The sequence below is a fragment of the Chanodichthys erythropterus genome, chromosome 19 (assembly GCF_024489055.1).
Source record: "Chanodichthys erythropterus isolate Z2021 chromosome 19, ASM2448905v1, whole genome shotgun sequence".
Classification (NCBI taxonomy): Eukaryota; Metazoa; Chordata; class Actinopteri; order Cypriniformes; family Xenocyprididae; genus Chanodichthys; species Chanodichthys erythropterus.
In genome coordinates this window covers 22,157,618-22,180,289 of record NC_090239.1, presented here as the reverse complement: position 1 = coordinate 22,180,289, position 22,672 = coordinate 22,157,618, and the positions used below count along the sequence as shown (strand labels likewise).

The window sequence follows — 22,672 nt, the reverse complement described above, 5'->3', positions numbered from 1 at the left end:
AGGCAATTAGAGTGTTAATTTGAGGAGAAATCATAAACCGCGTCCTCTATGGATGCTGCAATGTCAACATTACTTGCATTTGTCTCTTTAATGCTTTGCAATCTTTGGTCTGTCATCTGTGGAGCAGAAGAGGGTTAATTAACCGATTTTAATCCCATGAAGTTCTTGTTTACAGAGACCGCAGAAAACTTGGCAAAGAAAAGTGCTCAAATAGTTTAGTGAAGGACGATGCAAACTTTCAACAAGATAATTCTGTAATACTGCTGCCAACAGAAACTGAATGAAATTCAATTAAATCTGTTTTTTTCCTCTGCGTACATACAAGTCATTAACAAACATTACGAAACAATCACAACTTTCAAATCTGATCATCCACATTCAAAGTATTATTTCACCAAGCTGCTATTTGATCATTATTACTAATGCTGATTGTTATTGTCAAGAAATATATTATGGAATAAATCAATAAATAAACATATTGTTTTATCATATAATATCATATAATAGTATTTAATAGTATTTTCTTTATTTGTTGTGGTGTTGGGATGTTTGCACAAAAATTGTGAAATTTAATTAAAAGCACAAATTCTCCTTTTTCATATTTGAGTTTTACCAACTTAATAAGGGCCAGTTACGAACAAGACCTATTTACTGATGCAAATATTTCAACAACTGTCCTTTAGAATATGGCCGAAATGAGGTATTTTTGTCACTCTGCTGTAGTTGATCTACAAATGTGTGTTATATCACATGCAAACCTCTCACCCTGAGAAACTGAGCTGTCATTCTGAAGAAAGCGTGCAGTGTGTGTGTGGATCCGCAGCAGCGTCGACGAGCCTCCAGGGTCACTTATATCTGTTATTGAGAAAACTTAACAACACGTACAGAGACCGAGCTATGAAACAGGCCACGGGGAAACTGAATATGTGGAGGAAAGCAATAAATCTATCCAGAATCCAATTACAAAGCTTCATGTGCTTCTTCCATGCTCTCCGTATTCATTTCTCTCGTGTCCCAGTGTAAGGGATATAAGACAAATACGTTAAAGAAATAAATATGAAAGATTTGTACAAACAGACAAAAAATATAAGGGAAAACTTGCTTCTCCATTTGTTTGTGTTCACATCAGTTAAATATGATTAATGTTCTTCGTTTATTTGATCATACGTTCCACCGCAGCCGTTAAGAAGCACTTTGTTCTCTGAATTTTACATTTGAACTACTGTAGATTTGCATTTCTTGAAAGGAATATCGGCGCTCGTGAGGCATCAAAAGAGAAGTGTGAGGTTTAAGGTTTCAGGCGTCAATGAAACGCTGCATGGAACTGAGTTTCCATCTACATTTCCAGAAAATAAGTATGTGAGCCTTTGGATTTTCCTGCATTTCTAAACAAATTGGTCATAAAAATCACAACAACAGAACAGAAGCTGCTTAAGCGACACTCAATAATACGTCGTCATGTATTGTTTGAACACATTCCCTTCGTTCAGTGTGGAAACAGAATGACTTCAAAACAGTCTGATCAAAGCGACTGCATTCACTAGCGTCACCTCAAATAAAACACATTTACAGGTGGCCATTTTGAAGATGCTTTCACTGAAAGTACATTATAATCGTTTTTTGTCATCTCAATACTGAAGATCGCTTAAGATTAAAAATGTTGACTTCATAAAGCTGGTCCTGACATTCACAGTAAGACCAACACGATCTCAGGAGAGTTTTCAGGGGAATCTAAAGCACAGCAGCAGATCAGTCCTGACCTCAAAAGAGCGATTCACGCCAAACATCCAAGAACATTGCATTGTTTAAAGTGGTTTGTAAAGAGGAACGGTGCAGGTCTGATTCGTTTGGTGGAGGTTATTGCTGCCGAAGCAGGATCAGCCTGTTATTACAATAAAGTTATTAAGGGTTCACATACTTTTTCCAGCCTGATCTGAGATTGTTTACACATTGTGTTCAATACAAAACCACATTCTCTGTGTTTTTTAAGCAGGCAGTGTTTGTTTATGGTTTGGACTAGGAATCTTTTCTTTTTTTATTTCTAAAGCATTAAAGAAGAAAATTTAGTTTTCTTATCCGATTGCTTTTGTATTGATTGTGGATATCAGAGGAGGAGATAAGAATGTCAGACGAGACGACTGAGTTTTTGTTCGCAGAGACATTGGCAGCCGTCCATGATTAAATGAACGGTAAATTGGTGAAAGCAATTAATCAAGTTGGTCACGATACAGCTCATTATACAGTGTCAGGACTGCTGTCAAATCAATGCTAAAGAGTTCACTGGGGAATGTCACTTTCTATTATCTTAAACTCACACTAGTGGGATTTTGCTGATGTCTGATCTCATGCACATTCTCACAAGCAACCAAACCGGTTGCGTCATATTTTAAGTCACGTGAGAGCTTTTTTTGGCACACCTGGTTTGATGACAACGATGGCAAATGCATTCATTGTTTTGTGGCACATGCACAAGCGCAAATGAGATTTAAGGGCTGTTCATTGGAAAATACTGCACAAGTCATATGGACTACTTCAAAAGTTGTTTCTGGAACTTTTGGAGCTTGACAGGCCGGTCACTTTTCATTATATAGCATCTTTCGTGTTCTGAAGGAAGACAGTCACATGACATGATGTCATTCGTGGTTGAACTAGACCTTTAAAAATGTAATATTAATGTGTAATGTGTATATCTTTTCTTCTTCGAGGAAAAAGGGAAAGCTCGTGTCTCCCCAGTGGCTCATAAATGTATTGTAGGATGATATACAGTTATGTAAAACATCTGCATTCGTCGTACACGTCACACGTCACACGCCACCATTCACATCTGCCATCACGCAGGGCATGTCTGCGCCGCCGGGAACATGCACTGGGCAAAGGCAGAAATCTATCAGAGACTCCTGCTCAGAATCTAAAGAAGGAGCTTTAATCATTTTCCATGGGAAACGTTGGTTGCTAGGCTACAGGTCAGTCTTGAGAAATGACTTACACGAGAGCCGGCGATGGTGCAGTATATGTAATATTAAAGCAGGCTGTATGCTAATTTCCAGAGAATGGTGGCACTTCTTCACTTTGGCTTTCTGAAATATGGTAATTTGAGACAAGAGCAAACTGTAAACTTAATGGAAGCGCTTGGAGCCACTTCTTTTTCTTTAAAAGCTTTCGAAATGCACCATTGCCTATATTATTCACAAGTACCGTGTGGAATATAAAGATTTATGTGGTGTATTCAAGCCTTATGAGAGTCCTTAAGAGAATGATGGAAAGTCAGTGTGTTTCTGTGCAGCACAAGGCTAAACTGCCAGTTTCCGGTACAAAAAATGCCTTTTTCAGAAGCATGTTTCCATCCACTGCGGTTAAAAAGCATCTCTTGTCTTTGCTCTCGGCCGCTCTGACTGACAGACGGTAAATAATTGACGAATAATGTTTTAGATTCATACAGGGAGAGCCTGCCTTATACCTCAACCTGACCGGGATAAAATTTTTAGCACGAAACATTGCATTTTGGCTGAACAAGACATTGCTCTCAGAAGCAGAGACCTGGAGGGCTTTTCATTATTTCATATGTGAACGATGTTTTAGTCGGCAGCCATTTGCACACAGTGGAAGCTTTAGTGTCTGGTTTTACTACCAGCACTTCAACCAATCTGCTACACAGACTCCATTTAAGTGTCATATTTTCATCTAAATGCTGATAGGGAAGAGGTGAGGCACGAGGAACGCAGATGCGAGTCCGTCTCACCCCTAAAGCTTCTGCAAATAAGGAATGCAAATGCAAAAGGCTTTGTTTGTGTGTGAGAACTGCATTTTCACCCCTGAAGTTCAATGAATTTAAAGGAGGTTTCGCCAGCTCCGGCTGGGATGCGAGCAGCGGGTATTAAGTCACATGTCCAAAAAAATGACAAAATAACCCAATATATCACCTAGTCGCCAAAGCATATTTGGTTGGTTAGTTTTCAGATACATTGGCTTTCTCTGTCTCTGCATGAGAGCTCTGCTGGAAGACGTGACGATTTGTCGTGCCGTTCTGATTTCTAGGTGTACATAATTACATTTATTTTTCTCTCCGACTATTTTACTCAAGTGTTTCCAAAGTTTAACTGTAACATGATTTATAAATAAACCAAAAAACATTTAAAAGTGAATAAGTGCTTCCCTGAAACTTTCAGGTAAGGTTGTCATGTAGCAATGCCCTAAAGAGAAAGCTGGTGAAATACATTGTTAAATGGAGAGTTTGGCATCAGTTTTGGAATATTGCACAAAAATCACATCCGCGTTGATGAGACTTTTATGGCGCTTGTTTGTCATATTTCCCCCTCTTTCACTTTCATTAACTCTTTCCCCGCCATTGACAAAAATATCCAAGTGTGGGTTTCTGCAGGTTAGAGTAATGGGCGTGCCGAAAGGTCGGGAGAAAGGTCTTTATCATTGGTCTAGAAAGCTGTCTGTTGGGCGTGGGGTAGGGTTAGGGGTTAGTTTCTGTTGTAGCAATTCACCTTTCAGCACGCCCATTACACCGACCTGCAGCTATCCCTGTCTCAAAATATCTGAGAAGCATCTCACTGCAACCTGCGGTGGACATCCAACCCGGCCCACATCCAAGTGTGACGTCAAAAACCAGGCCCATGCCGCCCTGCAGCCGATTCTTAAGGTTTCATTGGTAGTGTCAATCACAGTACTGATTGCCTACACCAAACACTGATCCCTAAACCTTCCCGTCACTGTAACCAATGAAGTTACCTGCAGAGCGGGATCGCTGGTGAAGTGGTGTAGTTTGGAGTCACGAGGTGACGTATTGGACACGGGTGTGGCTTCTGAAGCCACACTTGGATGTGGGCGGAGTTAGATGTGTGAGCCCTACTTGAATTCATGTTTTCACTTTTATACGGTAGGGGGCGCTATTACGCACCTTCTGAAAGAGTACAGAATCTCTGGATCAAAACACAGGTGAAGACAAAGCAGAAATATTGCTGATGCACATTGTAAAATAACTCAATCATCAGACATTCAACAGCATATAAATGAAAACTGCCTAACATTACTGACTGAAAGTAATGAAGCTTTGAGGGTGTTGATGGACTACATCTACTCCGTCTGTGTTTTGATTCTCGTTCTGAATCCCATCCGAACAAAAAAAAAAAAAAAAAACTTTTTTCTCATCTTTTTGTTCTTACCCAAACTTACCCAAATTCAAGTGTTGATTTAAAAAAAAAAAAAAAAAACATGAAGCAGAGGCTCTGTTCTTTCTTTTGATATATTGCATGTTCAGCTCTTCCAAAGCCCCTTTCTGTGTTTTTCTTAAAAATGGGTTTATCTTCTCACCTTAATTTAGCCATCTCAATATCATGGACTATTAGACTGGAGCTCTTTCAGCGTTTCAGCATTTTTTGAGGCACATGAACCTTTTTCACATTCATTTTCATGTTTAGAAAAATAAGGACGGTTTATTTGAAGCTACTACAACAAGCATAATATACTCATTTGTCTTGTGAGTCACTGCAACACAGTCTACAGCCAGAAATCAACAGTTGTCATATTTTTCAGCAACATTCGCCCGATTCTCGTTCTACAAACACATTTGAACAGACACACGTACAGTATCATATTATTTTAAATGGTCCAACACTGGGTTAGTGGGTTGTCTATAGTTCTGAAGAAGTCTTGGACCTCTAAAAATCAAACTACAATAATACAAATGCCAACCAGGACAGACTCGTCCATTTACTGGTGCTAAAAGAGCTTATTTACAATCATCTTCGCAAAATAATGAATGGCCATTAATTGAACAACAAACTGATATATGCTAGCCATCACCCACCGAACGAATGAGCAAAACAGAACAAAACTCAACTTTTACTTGATTGTGCTTTTTAACCCACAAAACCACTTCGTTGCTGAAATGGAACATTTTCGTAGAGGCACCGAAAGAAGTGCGCGAACATCATAAGAACTTCTAAAGCTATTGACTAGGACCGGAAGTACAAACAGTATTTGTATTTATATATATATGTGTGTATTTATATATAAATTTATACAGTTCTGTTCCATGTCCAAACCTTTTATTATACGTTCTTTCTTCTGACGCTGTCTGCGAATCCCCATGCAAAGCCCTTATGAATGCAGAATCTGGCAAGCAAGTCCTTCCTCATCAGTGATAAACGAACACAAATAAACGAATGGATATGCACACAGAATGGTCTGGGTATTGACTCTAGAGTAGCTGGTGCTGGGTCAGTTACTGAAGAACTGCTGGAAAAGTCCGGATCTGAGACTAGTCTGGCTCTCGTACGCTTCCGTTGGCTCGTGGCTCAACTGTCCGTGAGTTTCCGAGCGGTTAAACAGTTACTTCGGTCTTGCTCCCTGTGCGGTAGTGATGGTGATGCTGCTGGGGAACGTAGTGTAGCTGCTCCACCGTCTGCGTGCGGCGCGAGGCGAAGGCCTGCCTCTTGGAGGCCGTCTGGTTCATGGTAGAAGTGTTCTGTGGGGTGTTGTTTGAGGCACTGGGATGGGAGTGCATTTTTGTCATCTTATAGCGGTCCAGGACCGGCGTGGTGGGCATGAACACGTCCGTGTGCGATATGGCTCTGGACATGGACTTGTCTGAACTGTAGAACCCGGAGCGCTTGATGGACATCATCTTGTCGGGAGAGATCAGCGGATCTTGGGAGTAGAGGCGGTCTTGGGAGTAGAGGCGGTCCTGGGAATGCAGGCGTTCCTGAGAGTGAAGCCGGTCCTGCGCGTGGATGCGGTCCTGGGAGTAGTGGCGGTCCTGCGAGATGAGCCGCTCGTGCGAGCGCAGGCGCTCGGCCGACAGGAGCTGCTCGTCGGAGAGGATGCGTCCGCCGTACGGAGGCATGCCGTAGGGGGATATAGGGTAGTCGTCCGCGTGGCTGCGTTCAGGGGACAGCACGCGGTCCTGGGACATGGCCCTCTGAACTCTGCGGGGACGCTGGCGGGGCGCTTGCTGCTGCTGCTGGACCTGTTGCTGCTGCTGCTGGCTGCTCTGAGACTCCTGGTTTATCTTGATCATGTGCAAAGGAAGAGTTCCTCGTGCCGCTAGGTCTGGAAGATGCCTCTTCCTGCTGTAGTAGTCGTCAACGTCCTTATCCGCTGTGTAAAAGCACAAGCAGTGTAAGTGTCAGAGTATTCAAGTCAACCTGAAACCAGAGGTTACTTGCCAATGCATGTTCCTGGGGCCTCATTTATAAAATGCATTGGTGGAGCTGATGTGCTTGTATATATTACGCTTAGATGCACATTTTTTTGTGCATACAGACTTTTATAAATCATTCATAGGAACATTTCGGAAGCTGTCGTTGGTTCACATTTAGGATCATCATATGCACATCTTTTATAAATGAAGCCCCAGGTCTTACTGCTTTTGAAACAACTTTCCTTTTTGACTGGCTGTACTGTAACGCCTGTGTGATTGGAACTGGAAATAATGAAATTATCCTCTGCTCGAGGTGGAATGAATACAATCGGGGGGAGCTGATGTCCTTGAGATCTCAGTTACACTTGATAGATTTCTCCACACATTTAGAGCTCAGTAATATCGAAGTCAATGCAATAAAGGAGTGTATCAAACAAAATTACAGCCACAAATCTTTCTTTAAGTGGGAATTAATCGAATAACTGTGATGAGAGGTTTGTGAAAAATAAAAAAAGTGCACAATAATTCACAGCCTGAGTAGTGGCAGTCATATTTGTGGGACATTTGAAACAGCATCTCTTGAGGGGATTAGATTCAGTTTGTTAGGAGATAAAAGAGCTCAGTAGCACCATCACACTCGCCGAAAGGACGAACACTGTGTTATTTGGGGAAATTAATGGCACATAATCTGTTTATGGTGATTACAGATTCAATTAATCTTCCTTCATAAAGGAGTCTCCTTTTCAAGGTTTGTGGATATTAGCAAAATAAACATCTGGAGGAAGATACTCGGGATGTTATTAACAGGAGTCTCCTGCATCCAACACGATCTGTCAGTGCAAAATTCCACTGAAGCTCCCAAAGAAACAGCTAAGCCTTTCGGCTACACCCTACAACAAATAACCTGCTTCAGAGGCTTATCTGAGATTCGATGGAGGCGCTGCCGCACAACAGTTTTAAGGAGGGTCTGCTGCCATGAATAGTTTAGTGTATGATTGCATGTTTTCACTGGTGGAGGCTTGGCGGACGTGGAAGAATTGCAGATGAGCGGGCCTGTCAGTGTCTGGCCGGGTTCAGGGCCGGGAGAGATCTGGAGCGTTCTTTATGCAATTACACAAGCCTCAGGGGAATTTACTCTTCACTTAGGGAATATAATGAGCTGAGACCTTATTACACAGCAAAAGAACCTGCCACTAGCTGAATCAATAAGATAGGGCTAAGGCCACGAGAAAGCTTTACTCAGTGATATCAGATTCAGATCGAACCCGTGCCAGCGGATAATCGCTGCCTGTTGAGGAAGAATACTAACATCCTGATCAGGTGAAATGAAGGGTCTCCTTTCCGCGGCGAGCCATGACTCCCTCCGTTACATCACAGTTACATTTGCCTATGCAAAGTGATTTTACTCAACATATAGAAGCCGCAGCAAATATACAGTGTTTACAAAGACAGAGCCGGCATGAATGCATTTACATAGGAATCACGATGGCGGGAAACAATGTATCACGCTCGAATGTTGATTACTGATTAGCCTGCACAGCGGATAGAAAATAAGATGCTCTGATTGACTTGATGGAGTGGAAAAGAGTCCAACTGCCTTTCTAGGATCTGAAGGAGCCTCGTCCTTGAATCACTTTTCGTTCGTCGCCATCAAATGTGCATTGATAAACTGTTAAATCTTCCATACTAACAGACCATCATTTGCCCTGATTTTTACAAATCTAGAAAAATCTGCAGAAATACAGTCCCTGAATGAACAATGTTTTCAGGATTTAATGTTCTAGGTTAATGCACACACTTTTTATCCATGTTTATTTTTGTTCATTCATTATGTATTATACAACTTGGAATGTAAAAATTAACATTGACTTGAATGATTGCTGTAAAAGTGCTATTCATTTTTGCATTAATGAACACCAACAAACTGAACGTTACTGTAAAGTGTTACAATAAATACGATTATAATTAAATTGGAAATTTTTGATACTCTACATCTCACATTTTGGACTGTGAGACGCATGACGCCGTGACTCTGGGTCTCGTGGTTTTGCGACACTGTCACTGGCCCCGAGACCCCTAAAGAAAGATCATTAGCAGAGCTGAGGACATTAGACTGACACATACTTAGTCTCTTGAGCGAGGAGTATTTGTTGAGGTCAGCTTTCACGGCAGATTCGTAGGAAGGGGGGAGATGAGAGAGACTCTGGAAGGAGCGAGAGAAGGACAGATCGTATGGCTCGGTCTGTGAGGTGAGGATACTGTTCATCCGGGTGCTCTCTGCGGGCAAGACAAAACAAACCATCTCATCTTTAACTGGGCACAGTCAAAATCACAAATTCATGCATCTCCATTGTAAAACGAAAGCTCTGTGTTCATGTCTCAGCACACACTTGACATGTTGGAAGACATTACTGTGTGGAGGGATGATGGGAACTTCTGGACTGGGATTTAGTGGCTATAAAAAGACAAGAGTCGCGGCGTCGCAGGCCAATCGGCCGTCTCATTGGGTGTGGTGACGGATGTGATGCGATGTGTGCCCGTCACGCCAGTCTGAGTCTGGCCAGGCCGAGGATCAAGCCCGGTTTATAAATAGGGCAGCGACTAGCGCAGCAGAATGAGGCTGAGACGCAACAACACTCCTGGGACGGACAGACGGACGGTGGGGAGATACAGAGGACGAGCAATGTTTACACAACTGCATTTGCATTTGCTCAGTACATGCATTGGGGTTCAGCTGTTTGTGGTGTGTGAAGTGGAAAACATTCATCTTCATTGGAGGGAGGAGGAGGAGGAGGAGGAGGTGGAAGAGGAAAGATTAAAAATCAATGATGTTGCGAAGATAACTTACCATGCCTTAGAGATCTGTGAGCTGGTCAATTCAAGGGAAAAAGAACGCAGTTCAATAACAGCACTATGTGGAGAGAGCAAATGAAATAGAGTTGGGGACGGGATGCTTTGTTTTTTGGTGCTCTTGTAATGATGAAGCATCGTGAAATGACATTTTGGCTTTTTGTCGGAGTGACTAGTTGCACCAGCTGTAGAGAACAATGTCCAGACAACGTGAGGATTTTCACAGCTACAGTGTGGAGGAACCAGGCGAACAATGAAAACACGTGATGTGATGTTAGAGGCGTGTGTACCGGCGAGCTCTTCTGAAACCGGTTTCATTTACTGCATATATACATCATTCTGTCCACCAAACGCCATTGGATTCAAAGTGCGCTTTTGGACAATATAAGTGTAAATCATCATCATTTCTCGGTGTAAATGCATTCTAGTAACTTGCAATTATCAATGAAGACCAACAATAATGATTTTCTTTTTGATTATATAATAATTGATTATATAACAATGGCCTGGCCATGATAAGACCAGGAAACCATCTTAGGCTCATTTAATGTTTCATTTGATTGATTGATTGATCGATTGATTGTCAGCAGGGTTTTCTATGTTATGAATTTCTTATTTAAAGCTGCTGTCCGTGATTTTTGGCCCTCTAGCGGTTAATAAACAGAACTGCACGCGTCTTGCGGAAGAACATTGTAGCCGGAGCTACTTTTCTCCGTGTGTGTCTATGGCGAGTGACGCAGTTACTGTGATACTCTGCGGCGGGTCTACCAGTCCGGTCTGAAATAGAATATAAACACTTATTATAAGTGTACCATAATGATTCAGGATAAGACAAAAACACGGTATGGAAAATGGATTCATGTTGTATATTCTCATTTTATCATTTTTTGTACATTTTTAACACAAAAAAGTTGCGGACTGCAGCTTTAACAAAATATACTTTCATAGTTCAGGTTGTACTTTAGCAATGCAGTCATCACAAAATGATAATGATTCATATATTGTCCCAAACCCCACCCTGCCTACAGCATTTCCAAACTTTTGGAGGACACTGTATATTCATCCAGACTATATTTTATATCATATACACTACCGTTCAAAATATTTTTTTGTTTTGTTTAATGATTTTTTTAATGTTAAAGTTTCTTCTGCTCACCAAGGCTGTATTTATTTGATCAAAGACACAGTGAAATCTATTAAATATTATTACAATTTAAATTAGCTGTTCACTTTCCAATGGGAACTCACACTGCATCCCCTAGAGGGCGCTATGGGGAATGCCCCCGGCATGACCGGTGTCTGAAGCATGAGTCTAAACACAACAACTAAGTCCTTTAGGAAGTGTGTTAATTCATGTCAGCGCTATCTAACACCTGCTGACACACACGATATGTGCGTTATTTGCATGGGCGAGAAGCATGCAAGCTCAGTCCTTGAGCGGGCTGTTTGTGTGCATTGTGAGCACTTTTCTATGAAGAAAATTTGCTCTCGACTGTCTCGGACAGTCATCTGTGTCTCAGGGTTTCGCACCGTTTAGGAGGCGAGTAGGAGACTGAGGTCGTGGGGCTCGCAGGTGCCACTTTCAAAAACTTCTGTCCTGATTTCTTCGAGAAGGGGGTCTATGGGCTGGTAAATGTGTGGGGTTTTTTTTCGGATCTTTTGATCTAATGGATAAAAATAAGGTCACACAGTTTACATATGAACACATCCAAAGACGACAGAAAAACATACAGAGACTATCAGCTTTTGTTTTTTGTTTTTGCTCTGACAGCTGCAAGATCACGCCAAATGCTGTGGGTGTGTTTTAGAAATCAGGAATGGTGACAGAACATTGTGCTTGCTTCAGAGCAGAAGAGGATGATGTATTTCACAGGTGCTCTTTTATACTCATGGTCGCACCAGCAGTGATGTCATGGACTGCCGCCTGCCAATGTCACGTTCATTGTCATGTTTAGACTCCTGCTTCAGACACCGGTCATGCCAGAGGCATTCCCTGTAGTGCCCTCTAGGGGACGCAGTGTCTTGTTCCCTTTCTCAGGGAACCATGGTTACATGAGTAACCTAAGACGTTTTCTATGTGAATTTATTCCTGTGATCGAAGTCTTCAGTGTCAAATGATCCTTCAGAAATCATTTTAATATGCTGCTTTGCTGCTTAGGAAACATTTATGATTATTATCAATGTTGAAAACATTTGTGCTGCTTCATATTTCTGTGGAAAAAGTCATACATTTTATTTTTTAGGATTCTTTAATGAATAGAAAGTTCAAAGGAACAGCATTTATTTGAAATAAAATCTTGTGTAATGTTATAAATGTCTTTACTGTCAATTTAATGTGTCCTTGATGAATAAAATAATTTATTTCTATCAAAAAAAGAAAAAGAAACGAAATCTTACTGACCCCGGACTTTTGAACGGCAGTGTGTTATTGAACTATGTGTAATGATAATGGAGGCCACTTTCCACCTCAGAGTTAGTTGTGAGATTTCTTCTTTCATAACTTTGACTTTATTTCCTCTAATTGAATATGTATTTTTTGATAGTTGTGACCTTTGATTTCACAAAGAAATATATTTACTTTGAGGCGGAAACAGGGTTCCATATACATACATATTTAATATGTATGTGTGTGTGCATGTATTTCTATGTGTGTTAATTTATCAAAAACTGTTTTATATTAGCATATGTTAATAGACAAAACGCATATATTGTGCAGGCTCTTAAAGATCTGGACTGCAGGCCGAGACGACCCACCATGCTACACAAGTAATCATAAATCACAGCAATTTCGTTTCATGCAGTGCATTAGCTGCTCCGTGTGAATGCAGTAACAGGCTTTGTCATATAAACACAGATCCATTGAGGTGCCTTTGAAGCTTGTTGGGTGGGAAAGCGATCCATCTTTAGACTCCCATCCTCCACCAACCCCAGTCAGACTCGAGTGCTTCACCAACGGCAGCGATTTAATCAGTGCTAACGAGCTGAGCCGTTTCTGCTCACCAGTAAGAAGCTTTCCAGCCCCACGTTACAGCTGGAAGATTTAACCACCAGCCCGAGCGCTGCCCTTATTGCAAACATTAACTCAAATCAAGGTTCTTGTTTTTTTCCTTAATGGTGGTGGTGATGATGATGATGAAGATGGTCAATGCTATTGAGCTGTTAGAAGAATCATTTGATCTTGTAGGCATGCGAACACAAATAATCACTCGACAATAAGATTATTCGTGTGAGATGGTGCTGTTAAATGAGGAATACGGTCCTTACCATTTTTAGGTGTTCGCGTCGGGCTACTGAGACCGAGATGGTTGTGATTATGTTGATGGGCTCCTGCAGAAAAAGCAATGACAAGTCTGATTTGGTTGCAAAATAAAGACAAGCATGATCGATTATAATCAATTTAGCAAAAAGGGAAGCACATTAATAAGCATTGCAACATAAATTACAGGGCCAAGAGTACGTGGACCAGCAATATGTGCTTGTTTCAACAACATTAAATAGGGAGCTGATCCTAATTTGCTGCTATAACGGCTTCCACTCTTCTAAAGCATTCAGGTCACAGAAGAATCCCTTTTTTATTGCATGATTTCACGCACCTGTTAGTAATGTGTGTGATCTGTTCATTAGGAGCTGACGTCCACATGCATTTGGCCATGTAATGTACATAAAGCACATGACAAAAGAAGCAGCAGCAGCAAACAATGCATGTATAATCAACATTAGTGGTCGACCAAAATTTATTATTTTATGCTCCAGAAAAAATTTAAATTCTTGTTGTTATTTAAACCCATTTACACAATATTTGGCAAAATGCTTGAACAGTAAATATGTGTTACTGCGAAATGACCACTTTTGTTAATTGCTCATGCACACACGGACACACACGGACACACACAAACACACACACAGTTACTGGATCTCAAAACATCCAGATGTCAGCCGATGCATTGCTCTGTCACTCATCCACAGCTGCAGAGATGCAGAACGTGTCATTTACTGAAGTGCTGGATGCGCTGCATATGACGATGAGCGTTAGTTCACACGTTCATGTCACAGAGTTCATCATCATCATCATCGGGCACGTAATTCAAAAGTGTTGAGGCTGCTTCACCAGTTGACATTTCTATTTTCCCTCCTTTCAAGACCTCTATTACAGGACTAAAGTTGCTCTGCCATCAGTCTGTGTGTGTGTGTGTGTGGGAGGCAGATGCGGCTGGCAACGATCGCTCTGTGACGGCTGCGCTCGCTCATGACAGGCGGCGTGTGTCTTGCGCGGAGGCTGCGACGGACCACTGCAGATCCAGCGTGTGAAGACCACGGTGTGCTGAGCAGTGATGAATGGCAGCTATTCTGAGCTGGCAAAGATGGGCTCGTGATAAATGGATGAAAACTAGAGGGAGCACAGCGTTGTGCTCGTCTGGATATCTGCTGTTGTGCCTGTTTAAAAATGCATTAGAGTGACTAGTTTAACATCCATTTACATCTGTCATGGAGCTCAGATGAGTGAAGACCCGTTTCGATAGAATGGAGTCAATCGCTGCTGAGATAGAGACGTTTTTACCCAATAACTACGGCTCCCTGTAGTCTGTTTACCTTACCTGCATATACAGTATTGATTTAGTAACTTTTGACTACAGCAGGGGTTTTCAACCCTTACAGACTCTCAAGTCAATCTACAGTAAGAACACTTTACAATAATGTTCATTAATAACATAAAACATCATTAAACAACCACATTTCGATATAGGTTTGTAGAATAATATTTAATAATTTCAAAGAAAATCCTATGTTTCTACTGTTCAAAAGTTTGGGGACAGTGAGATTGTTTTTGAAAGAAGTCTCTTCTGCTCACCAAAGCTGCATTTATTTGATCAAAAATACAGTAAAAACAGTGAAATATTATTAGAATGTAAATCAGCTGTTTTCTATGTGAATATATAGTAAAGTGTCATTTATTCCTGTGATCAAAGCTGAATTTTCAGCATCATTACTCCAGTCTTCAGTGTCACATGATCCTTCAGAAATCATTCTGATATGATGATTTGATGCTCAAGAAACATTTATGATTATTATCAGTGTTGAACACAGTTCATATTTTTTGTGGAAACTGTGATGCATTTCATTTTTCAGGGTTAGGGTTAGACGAAATTCTTTGAATTCTTTGATGAATAGAAAGTTCAAAAGAACAGCATTTATTTGAAATACAATCTTGTGTAACGTTATTAATGTCTTTACTGTCACTTTTGATCAATTTAATGTGTCCTTGATGAATAAAAGTATTTGAAATAAATCTTACTAACCCCAAACTTTTGAACGGTGGAGTATTTGTTGTTTGAGCTCCTGCAGGACTTCTGGAAACGGGGAATCAAAGTAACCCAAACCATGATTATGTTGTTATAATCTGACATGTTCCTTTTTAATTTCCAGCAGCAACACACAAGATTAAAAGCTGCAGGATTCTAGGATGAAAAATACTGAATTAGTCTGATGAACTCCTCTGCACCGTCTACAACTTCTGATTAAAACTGACAAAGTAAAAGTTAAGGACCGCTTAGGAGGCCAACGCGTCCCAAAACGTCTCAGGTCCACTACATTCACAGCGGCACTGATAAGAGCTAGAGCTCAAAGCGCAGTCGTGAGTTCTAATTAATAAGAAGCATCGTCCAGTTCAATGATCCTGCTTTAATCTGGGGACCAATTAGCTGCTTTTGAGAAGGCGGTTAGTTGAAGTCTGGCTGCGGGGTGGAGGTCTGCGCTCTCAGCCGGTCACACTCCAGCGTGCGTCTCTCTCTCTCTCAGCATACGTGCCAATTTGGCCTCGTTCGCTCGGAGTCTCTCAGGTCATTTGGTCAACAAGAAGGGGCTCGAGTCGACTGCTCAGAACGTGTCGCAAGGTTAATGAAGAATCTCAACAGCTCTAGGAGAGTCTGAGCAGCACCATTCGAGGTCTTCATTGACATCAAACTCAATTAGGTGAAATCGTATCTTTTATTCCAGTACTTCTGCTGAGTTTTGTCTCTAAACCAGACAGCAGGTTGTGTTGTCTGATTTATGACAACATAAAAGAACCGATAATACCTTTAATAGCTCGGAAGCTGATGATTTTAGAGAATTATTGTCATCTTGAGCCTTTCAGGGTGACATTAACAGCCGTGTGGTCGCTTTTAGAAGTCGTAAGCTGTGCATCAGTTTTAATATCCACCCCGGTTTGTGATGAGATTTACTTTGTATGAATCAGACACCACAAATGTTGTTGATTTGGCCTTTTGAAAGCGAACCGGCAAACCGACGCCAGTGCCTACAGCTGATGAATCGTCACTTTGCACACACTCCTGTTTCACATCTAATATAACCTGACAACAACAACACTCGTCCCAGTTTGCATAGTAATGTCCAGATGGCCAAGCAATGATTCAGTAATTTGACATTTCTCCTGCATTTCCTCCAGAGAATGAAATGTATCCTCATCATCAAAAGGGGAGGCTGTTTACACCAGAACTCTGTGGGCGCATTTCATTTTACAGTATCTTGAGACTCATCAGGATTAGAGCAAAAGTAGCTTAAGACAAATCAGTGTGCTTTATAATAATTCTGTCGATAAAATCCCTGGAACAATTATGCCAGTAAAATAATACGTCTCATGAGATGTGATATTAAATGATCCCAACATAGCTGAAACCTGCAATAAAAAGTTATTTTTTAACATTTCCTGTAATTGTGGACATTCAAATCAAATCAAAAAGCAGCAAGTAAACAAGGTCATGCGAGAACATGTGCGTGAACAGCTGTGTCGCCTCTAGTGCTCGTTCCCTCGCGCCTCATCCGGTCCGGCCCTGTGATTCCCTGTCGGAATCGTGCCTCCTCCATGAACACATCCTGCCAAACCTCAGGTCAGCAAACATTCGGCATGCCAAGCACATCCTATAGCAAAGCCAAATACATCTGCTTGTTTGAGTTCCTTTGTTAAAATATCTGGCTTCACATGACAGAAAACCCAATCGTCCCTGATGAGAGCGAAGCATAGTCTGGAGAAGCCGCTCGGGATGCTGCTCAGACTAATGAGGGGCCGGAAGGGATTGAGACACGAGCACCACGACACGTTTCCTTACAGAGCTGCTTATGCACCTGTTCAGAATGACATTGCTATAGCAAACTAATGATATAGTCATGTGGGGGACGAGGTCCGGCCCGACTCAATCCAATTCGCTTGCCCTTCTCCTGTTTTTGACAAAGGCAGAGCCGGAAAGCCACTGGGGTTTGGCATTTAACCACTGACAAAAACGGTTAACATTTAATTGTGAAATGTCACGGTAGTCCTACATATATGAGAATGCAGTTCCCCAAGGTTAGACCTGTTGTGTAGAGCTGTTTTGTCATTGAGCTGCAGTGCGTGTCTTCTTCAACCGAGAGCTCTTAATCATTAACTGCTGGATTTTTTTGACTCGGCTACCTTCGGCTCTCGATGCAAGATAAATAAACATTGTGTATTTGCTTTTAAAGAGCCGTGCCGCACTGACAAATACATTCTGATAGAGTGACTATACAGCTTCTCTCTTGGGATAAGATGGAAAAGCACTGGATCATTTAGCAACATCACAGACATTCCAGTAATTTCATGGACACTGACCCAGACACGTTCGCTCCATACTAAACAGCATGCTGGAGACCTAGAGCATTTCAAATGTGTTTTATTTAGTTTTTCTCTCATAAATGAAACTCACAAGAGAAATAACACAAAGAAAACATGTACAAACACAGAAAAAGACCCTCGTTGGCTTGCACATACCAGGTTCGGGGATGCCGGCAGAAGATCTTCCTTTGCGAGGAGCATCATCACGTCGCTCACAGAGATAAGCACAGATTTTTCTGATGTCTTCTTTAATTAATAAGAAGTAACATCATTCAAAACTGTCTTTATCCCCGCGCTAGCATGTGTGCTCCTCTGTCTGTCGAAGGCACTCTGAGTCCGAAGCAATGGAGGAACAGAGAATCCAGAGGAACAAAGACACTACAGGGGTGCAGGAGAAGCAGGAGAATAATGCAAGAAAGCATCTAATCAACCATCGTCCACAGGGCTACATGGTGACTTACACAGACGTACACATCCACCACAAACACAGACAGAGGCCGAGGGAAGAAACACTCAACTACACAGAAGCAGCGTTCCTACCATGATGACTCTGAGACCGAACCGGCCAGTGCTTCTCCCCTGGAAGACACAACCAGGCAGAGTGAACACAGTGAGTGAACCATCGGATATCTGCAATGCCATCAGAGCAAAGGCGAGGCTAGCATTCATTAGAAAAAATCATGTTCTGCTTCTGCTCGGCGAACAATGGCTTCAGACCAAATTAATTAGGATGGAGTGAATCATCACGGCGTTTTGCAAGAGAGAATGCCTGAAAGATCCGCGTCACTCGGATGAATGCGTTTCCAAATGCGCTGCAATTATTTGCTGTGAACATCTGAATAACTTTGGGGGGAAGAAAAGTAAAAAAAAAAAATTAAAAAATAACAAACATCATTCGCTTTTCATGCTCTGGACACACTTTTTCACCCGAAACCAACAAATACAAAGCTGGTTGTTTATGACTGAAATGTTTTTATTGTTCTCCGTCTCTTTGTACAGTTCTCATTTCTGAGAGGCCTGTAATCTGCTCTCTGCCCACGGCAGGATAATCGTTGACTTCAGTATTCACTGTGAGACGCATCAAATCTGAGGTGGAGAAATTCAATCTCTGACTTACGGTCCTGTTGCGTTCTGTTATCCGCATCCACATGCAATATAACTGATTATACATCAAATCCAGGGCGGCTTGATCTCTCGAAAGACCTCGAGTTCTTTCACAGCTTTGAGCTTCACCAACACCATCCCTTCTAGTGATTAATAACGATCGAGAGACAGAAAGAGAGAAGCTCCAGAAAGGAAGGAGATGAAAAGTTGCTATGAAGTGGCAAACAGTAATGTGCCGTGAGGGTTAGCGCTTTGATCCGTCATTATTGATTACATATCAGCTTTTTTTCACCCATCATCCTGGTAGAACAGCTCGCTTTGACGGACCTTCTGCATTGGTTGGATTCTGGGAATAATGCAATAGTTCATTGTGTTTTTCTTGTCATGTAGATGAGTTTGATGCTCTGTTAGGTGTAAAAGTACAGTCTGTCACTGACAGAACTGCTAAGCCATGTAAGCACAGTAATTAATAAATAATGACAAATGCTGCTGCTTTAATTGCTTACATATCATTTTTGTGTTATTTTTATTGGAACTGAATGGACGATCTGGTAAAGTTGGTAAACCAGTTTTATTGTGCACAGCTAACACCACAGTTAACACCAAGCCACAAACTAACATCCTTCTGCAAATGTGGTGTATAACAGCAAACAAACGTGAGCTGGAGACTGATGTTTCTGCAGCTCTGCTTACAAACATACCCATAAGACCCAATTCAATCAAAAGTGTGTTTGACGATATATGATATGATTGATATGATATGATATGATATGATATGATATGGTACTTTATTGTCAGAACAAGTCTGAATTTTTTCTCGCATAACAGTATATTTCTATGTTTGCAACAATCAACATCTCTTACACGACATCACTTAATCCACACACTCCAAAAACAAACAAATGAAACATGGTTTCTCTCTCGGCTGACCGGTATCAGACTGAGACCTGTCCGACACCTTCAGAGACCGCATTGAGACGCTGTCAGACCGGAGCTGCGGTAGACGAGAGAGACGAGAGCCACAGACATGCTGACGCTCACACCACACTCATTCTGACTCAACCACAGCAGTCCATGTTCACAGAGATTTTCATTTAGATTGTGACCGCGAGTAAACAGGTCTACAAGAGCTCTGCAGGAGTTGTTTGCTTTTCATATGAACAGGTCGCAGCGTGCTGAATGGGATCAATGAGGTCAAACAGGATGGAGAATTAGGGCCAATGAGTTTACATGGCTTTACTGGATAATGACTTTTTAAAAATGAACTTGTTGCCACTAATCATTGGAAATATATATACAGTGGGCTCCCTTGGTAAATATGACCAAATTTCTTCTTAGTCTTTCAGAAAATATAACCTTTAATTGAAGTTAATTTACACGTAATTATACGTATGATTTTATTTAATTATACTTGTGGAATAAATGAAATAAATACGGTTGTCTCCAAATTATGTGAGCCAAAATTATTGGCACCCCTACAAATTCTGAGTAAAAATCGAACTGAAGTACATTCGCATTATTTATGTGTTTTTAAGTTGACCTTAGTGACCAGGAACACCTGTTTCACTGGCCTCTAAATATGAAGTGACACACAGGCCAAACTCATTTAGTCATCCATCACTATGAGAAATGATGTGTGACAAAAGCTGCGCAAATCATGAAATGGCTATAATATAACTGCTGAAATACTCATTTACAATATCTGGGCAATGATAAAGAGGTTCAACTCAAGCGGAGAAGAGAAGATGTGTGTCTTTATTAGCCCCAGATGCACTGAGGATGTTTGAGTCGCCAAACAAACTGTGAGGATCAAAGCTGGAGAACTGCAGATGCTAGTTGGGTCTTGAGGTCAGACAGTCTCCAAAACTGTGATCACACCTCACCTATATAACCACAACATGTTTGGGAAAGTTGCAATAAAAAAGCCTTGAGGCCAGAACACACGTCTGACTGTCGGCTTGGTGTGTTCCTGCCTTTAGGTGAATAAAACAGCGTCTCATCTCAAACCTACAGTTTGACAGGCGTTACTGGAAGAAACATAGACATGTAGAAAAGTGCGTCATGCCCACTATGAACTCCATAAATGCTGGGTTAAAAACAACCCAAGTTGGGTCGAAAATGGACTAACCCAGCGATTGGGTTGTTTTAACCCAGTGGTTGGGTTAAATGTTTGCCCAATCTGCTGGGTAGTTTTATTTAAACCAACTATTATTTAAAAATTGCTTTATGGCTAGCTTAAAATGAACCCAAAATAGTTGGGAAATTAAAAACCAGATGCAATTAGAGTCAACAATAATAGACAAAAGGTGAATGTTTATTAATAAGCTTTAATATTTTATTAATATAAATTTAATAGTTTAATAGTTTATTAATGTAAATGTATTAATAAGCAATTTAATAAATGTTTATTGTTTAATAATTATTCATTGAACATTAATAAATGTTCATTTCCAACATACTTTGGGTTAATTTTAATTAAGCAATACAGTAATTTTTAAACAATAGTTGAGTTAAATAAAACTACCCAGCAGGTTGGGCAAACATTTAACCCAACCGCTGGGTTAAAACAACCCAATTGCTGGGTTTGTCCATTTTCAACCCAACTTGGGTTGTTTTTATCCCAGCATTTTTTAGAGTGTATGACGGAGGATCTTTAATGTTGCGGGACTCATTTTCTTCCAAAGATCCTGGATCTGTTCAGGATATACAGTAAATCATAAATCCATTCAAGTACCAGCAGATATTAAATCAACACCTGACTGACTTTTGTATTATAGCCTATCTATGTATAATACACAATTTATTTATTTACCTATTATTTGACAGGGACATTGCACAATACATATATTGTACAGACCAGAGATAGCTACAAGCTCATTTTCATCTGTTGTCTGAGCAGTAACAGCAGGTTAAAACATAAAATCACCATGTAGAAAATCTAAAATACAGACAAACAACACATCCAACATTAACGGATCAATGTACATGTTTTACACACACTTTTATTCTGCATCACCTCAAAAGATAATCTTCGGATATTATCATGTGATTGAAGCTCTGACAAAAATACCTGCCTTATAGAAAACAGAACATAAAATGATCAAGTAAATAATAAAATATATTGCATTATTTATTTTTAACATTTGAAAGTTTATCATTGTGTAACAGAACCCTTCTAAAATACGACAGTAGAGTGACTCTGAATACAGATCTACTTTATAACGATGTGTCCTTATTAGAGTGTGTTATATAACGTATTTTCACGATAGAAATTTCCTTTCTCTCTTTTTTTAAAATGTTATTGCTTTCCTTGACTTTTCCAGGCCTGGAAATTACAATTTTAACATTCCCAGATATTTTCAGTTTTTCAGCGATCACAGGAACATTACAGACACAGATTCTGATCTGACTCCTTGTGTTTCATATGCTTATCTGTGCTCGGAGAATCCGCCGCTGACCCACTTCTGAGAGTTCAAGGCTTAGAAACCCTGAGAACTGCAGTTTTTCTCTTGGCCAGTCGCGTAAGAAAATATGTTGATGATAGACGTCAGTTTACCCTGAAGGACAAATGTGTTTAAGAATAACATCCATAAACACACTGACAGTTTGTCCACTGGAGTGACTTTATCACCATTAAAAAGTAAACAGTCACAATGTCTGGCTCTTTGAGAATGCAGAAACACGCCGCCTCGCCGCAGCCAGTTAGAGAAACGCAGCTTGTTATTTATGAGCTTTCTTTGTCTCTGCATCGTCGTCCCAAGCATCTAAAATCAACACTTGCTGCGATAAGCACTCGGGTGGAGTAATAACTCACATTAATTAAAGATCCCGGGCAGCGGCTCGCGTCGGGGGGGCCTTTTGTTTCCCAGCGCAGAGACACACTGCCATTAACATATTAACTAATCAAATCGATCGGTATATCCGGTACATATGATTATATA

At 40.8% G+C, this 22,672-nt stretch overlaps 1 protein-coding gene across 6 annotated transcripts in view; it reads right to left on the bottom strand.

The window, feature by feature from the left end:
* Positions 1-6,164: 6,164 nt before the first annotated feature.
* The window catches only part of shisa6 (shisa family member 6), a 44,430-nt gene continuing 27,922 nt past the window's right edge, over positions 6,165-22,672 (bottom strand). For 2 of the 6 annotated variants that reach the window (XM_067369988.1, XM_067369990.1), the window contains 4 exons: positions 13,265-13,327; positions 9,275-9,427; positions 6,793-7,107; positions 6,165-6,675 (listed from right to left, as the gene is read on the bottom strand). In XM_067369988.1, the coding sequence (XP_067226089.1) occupies positions 6,332-6,675; positions 6,793-7,107; positions 9,275-9,427; positions 13,265-13,327 (875 nt within the window). In that variant the 3' untranslated portion in view covers positions 6,165-6,331. Of the gene's footprint in view, positions 7,108-9,274; positions 9,428-9,998; positions 10,020-13,264; positions 13,328-18,167; positions 18,207-22,672 lie in introns of all 6 variants that reach the window. The other 4 variants (XM_067369989.1, XM_067369991.1, XM_067369986.1 and 1 more) reach the window with 3 other exon arrangements.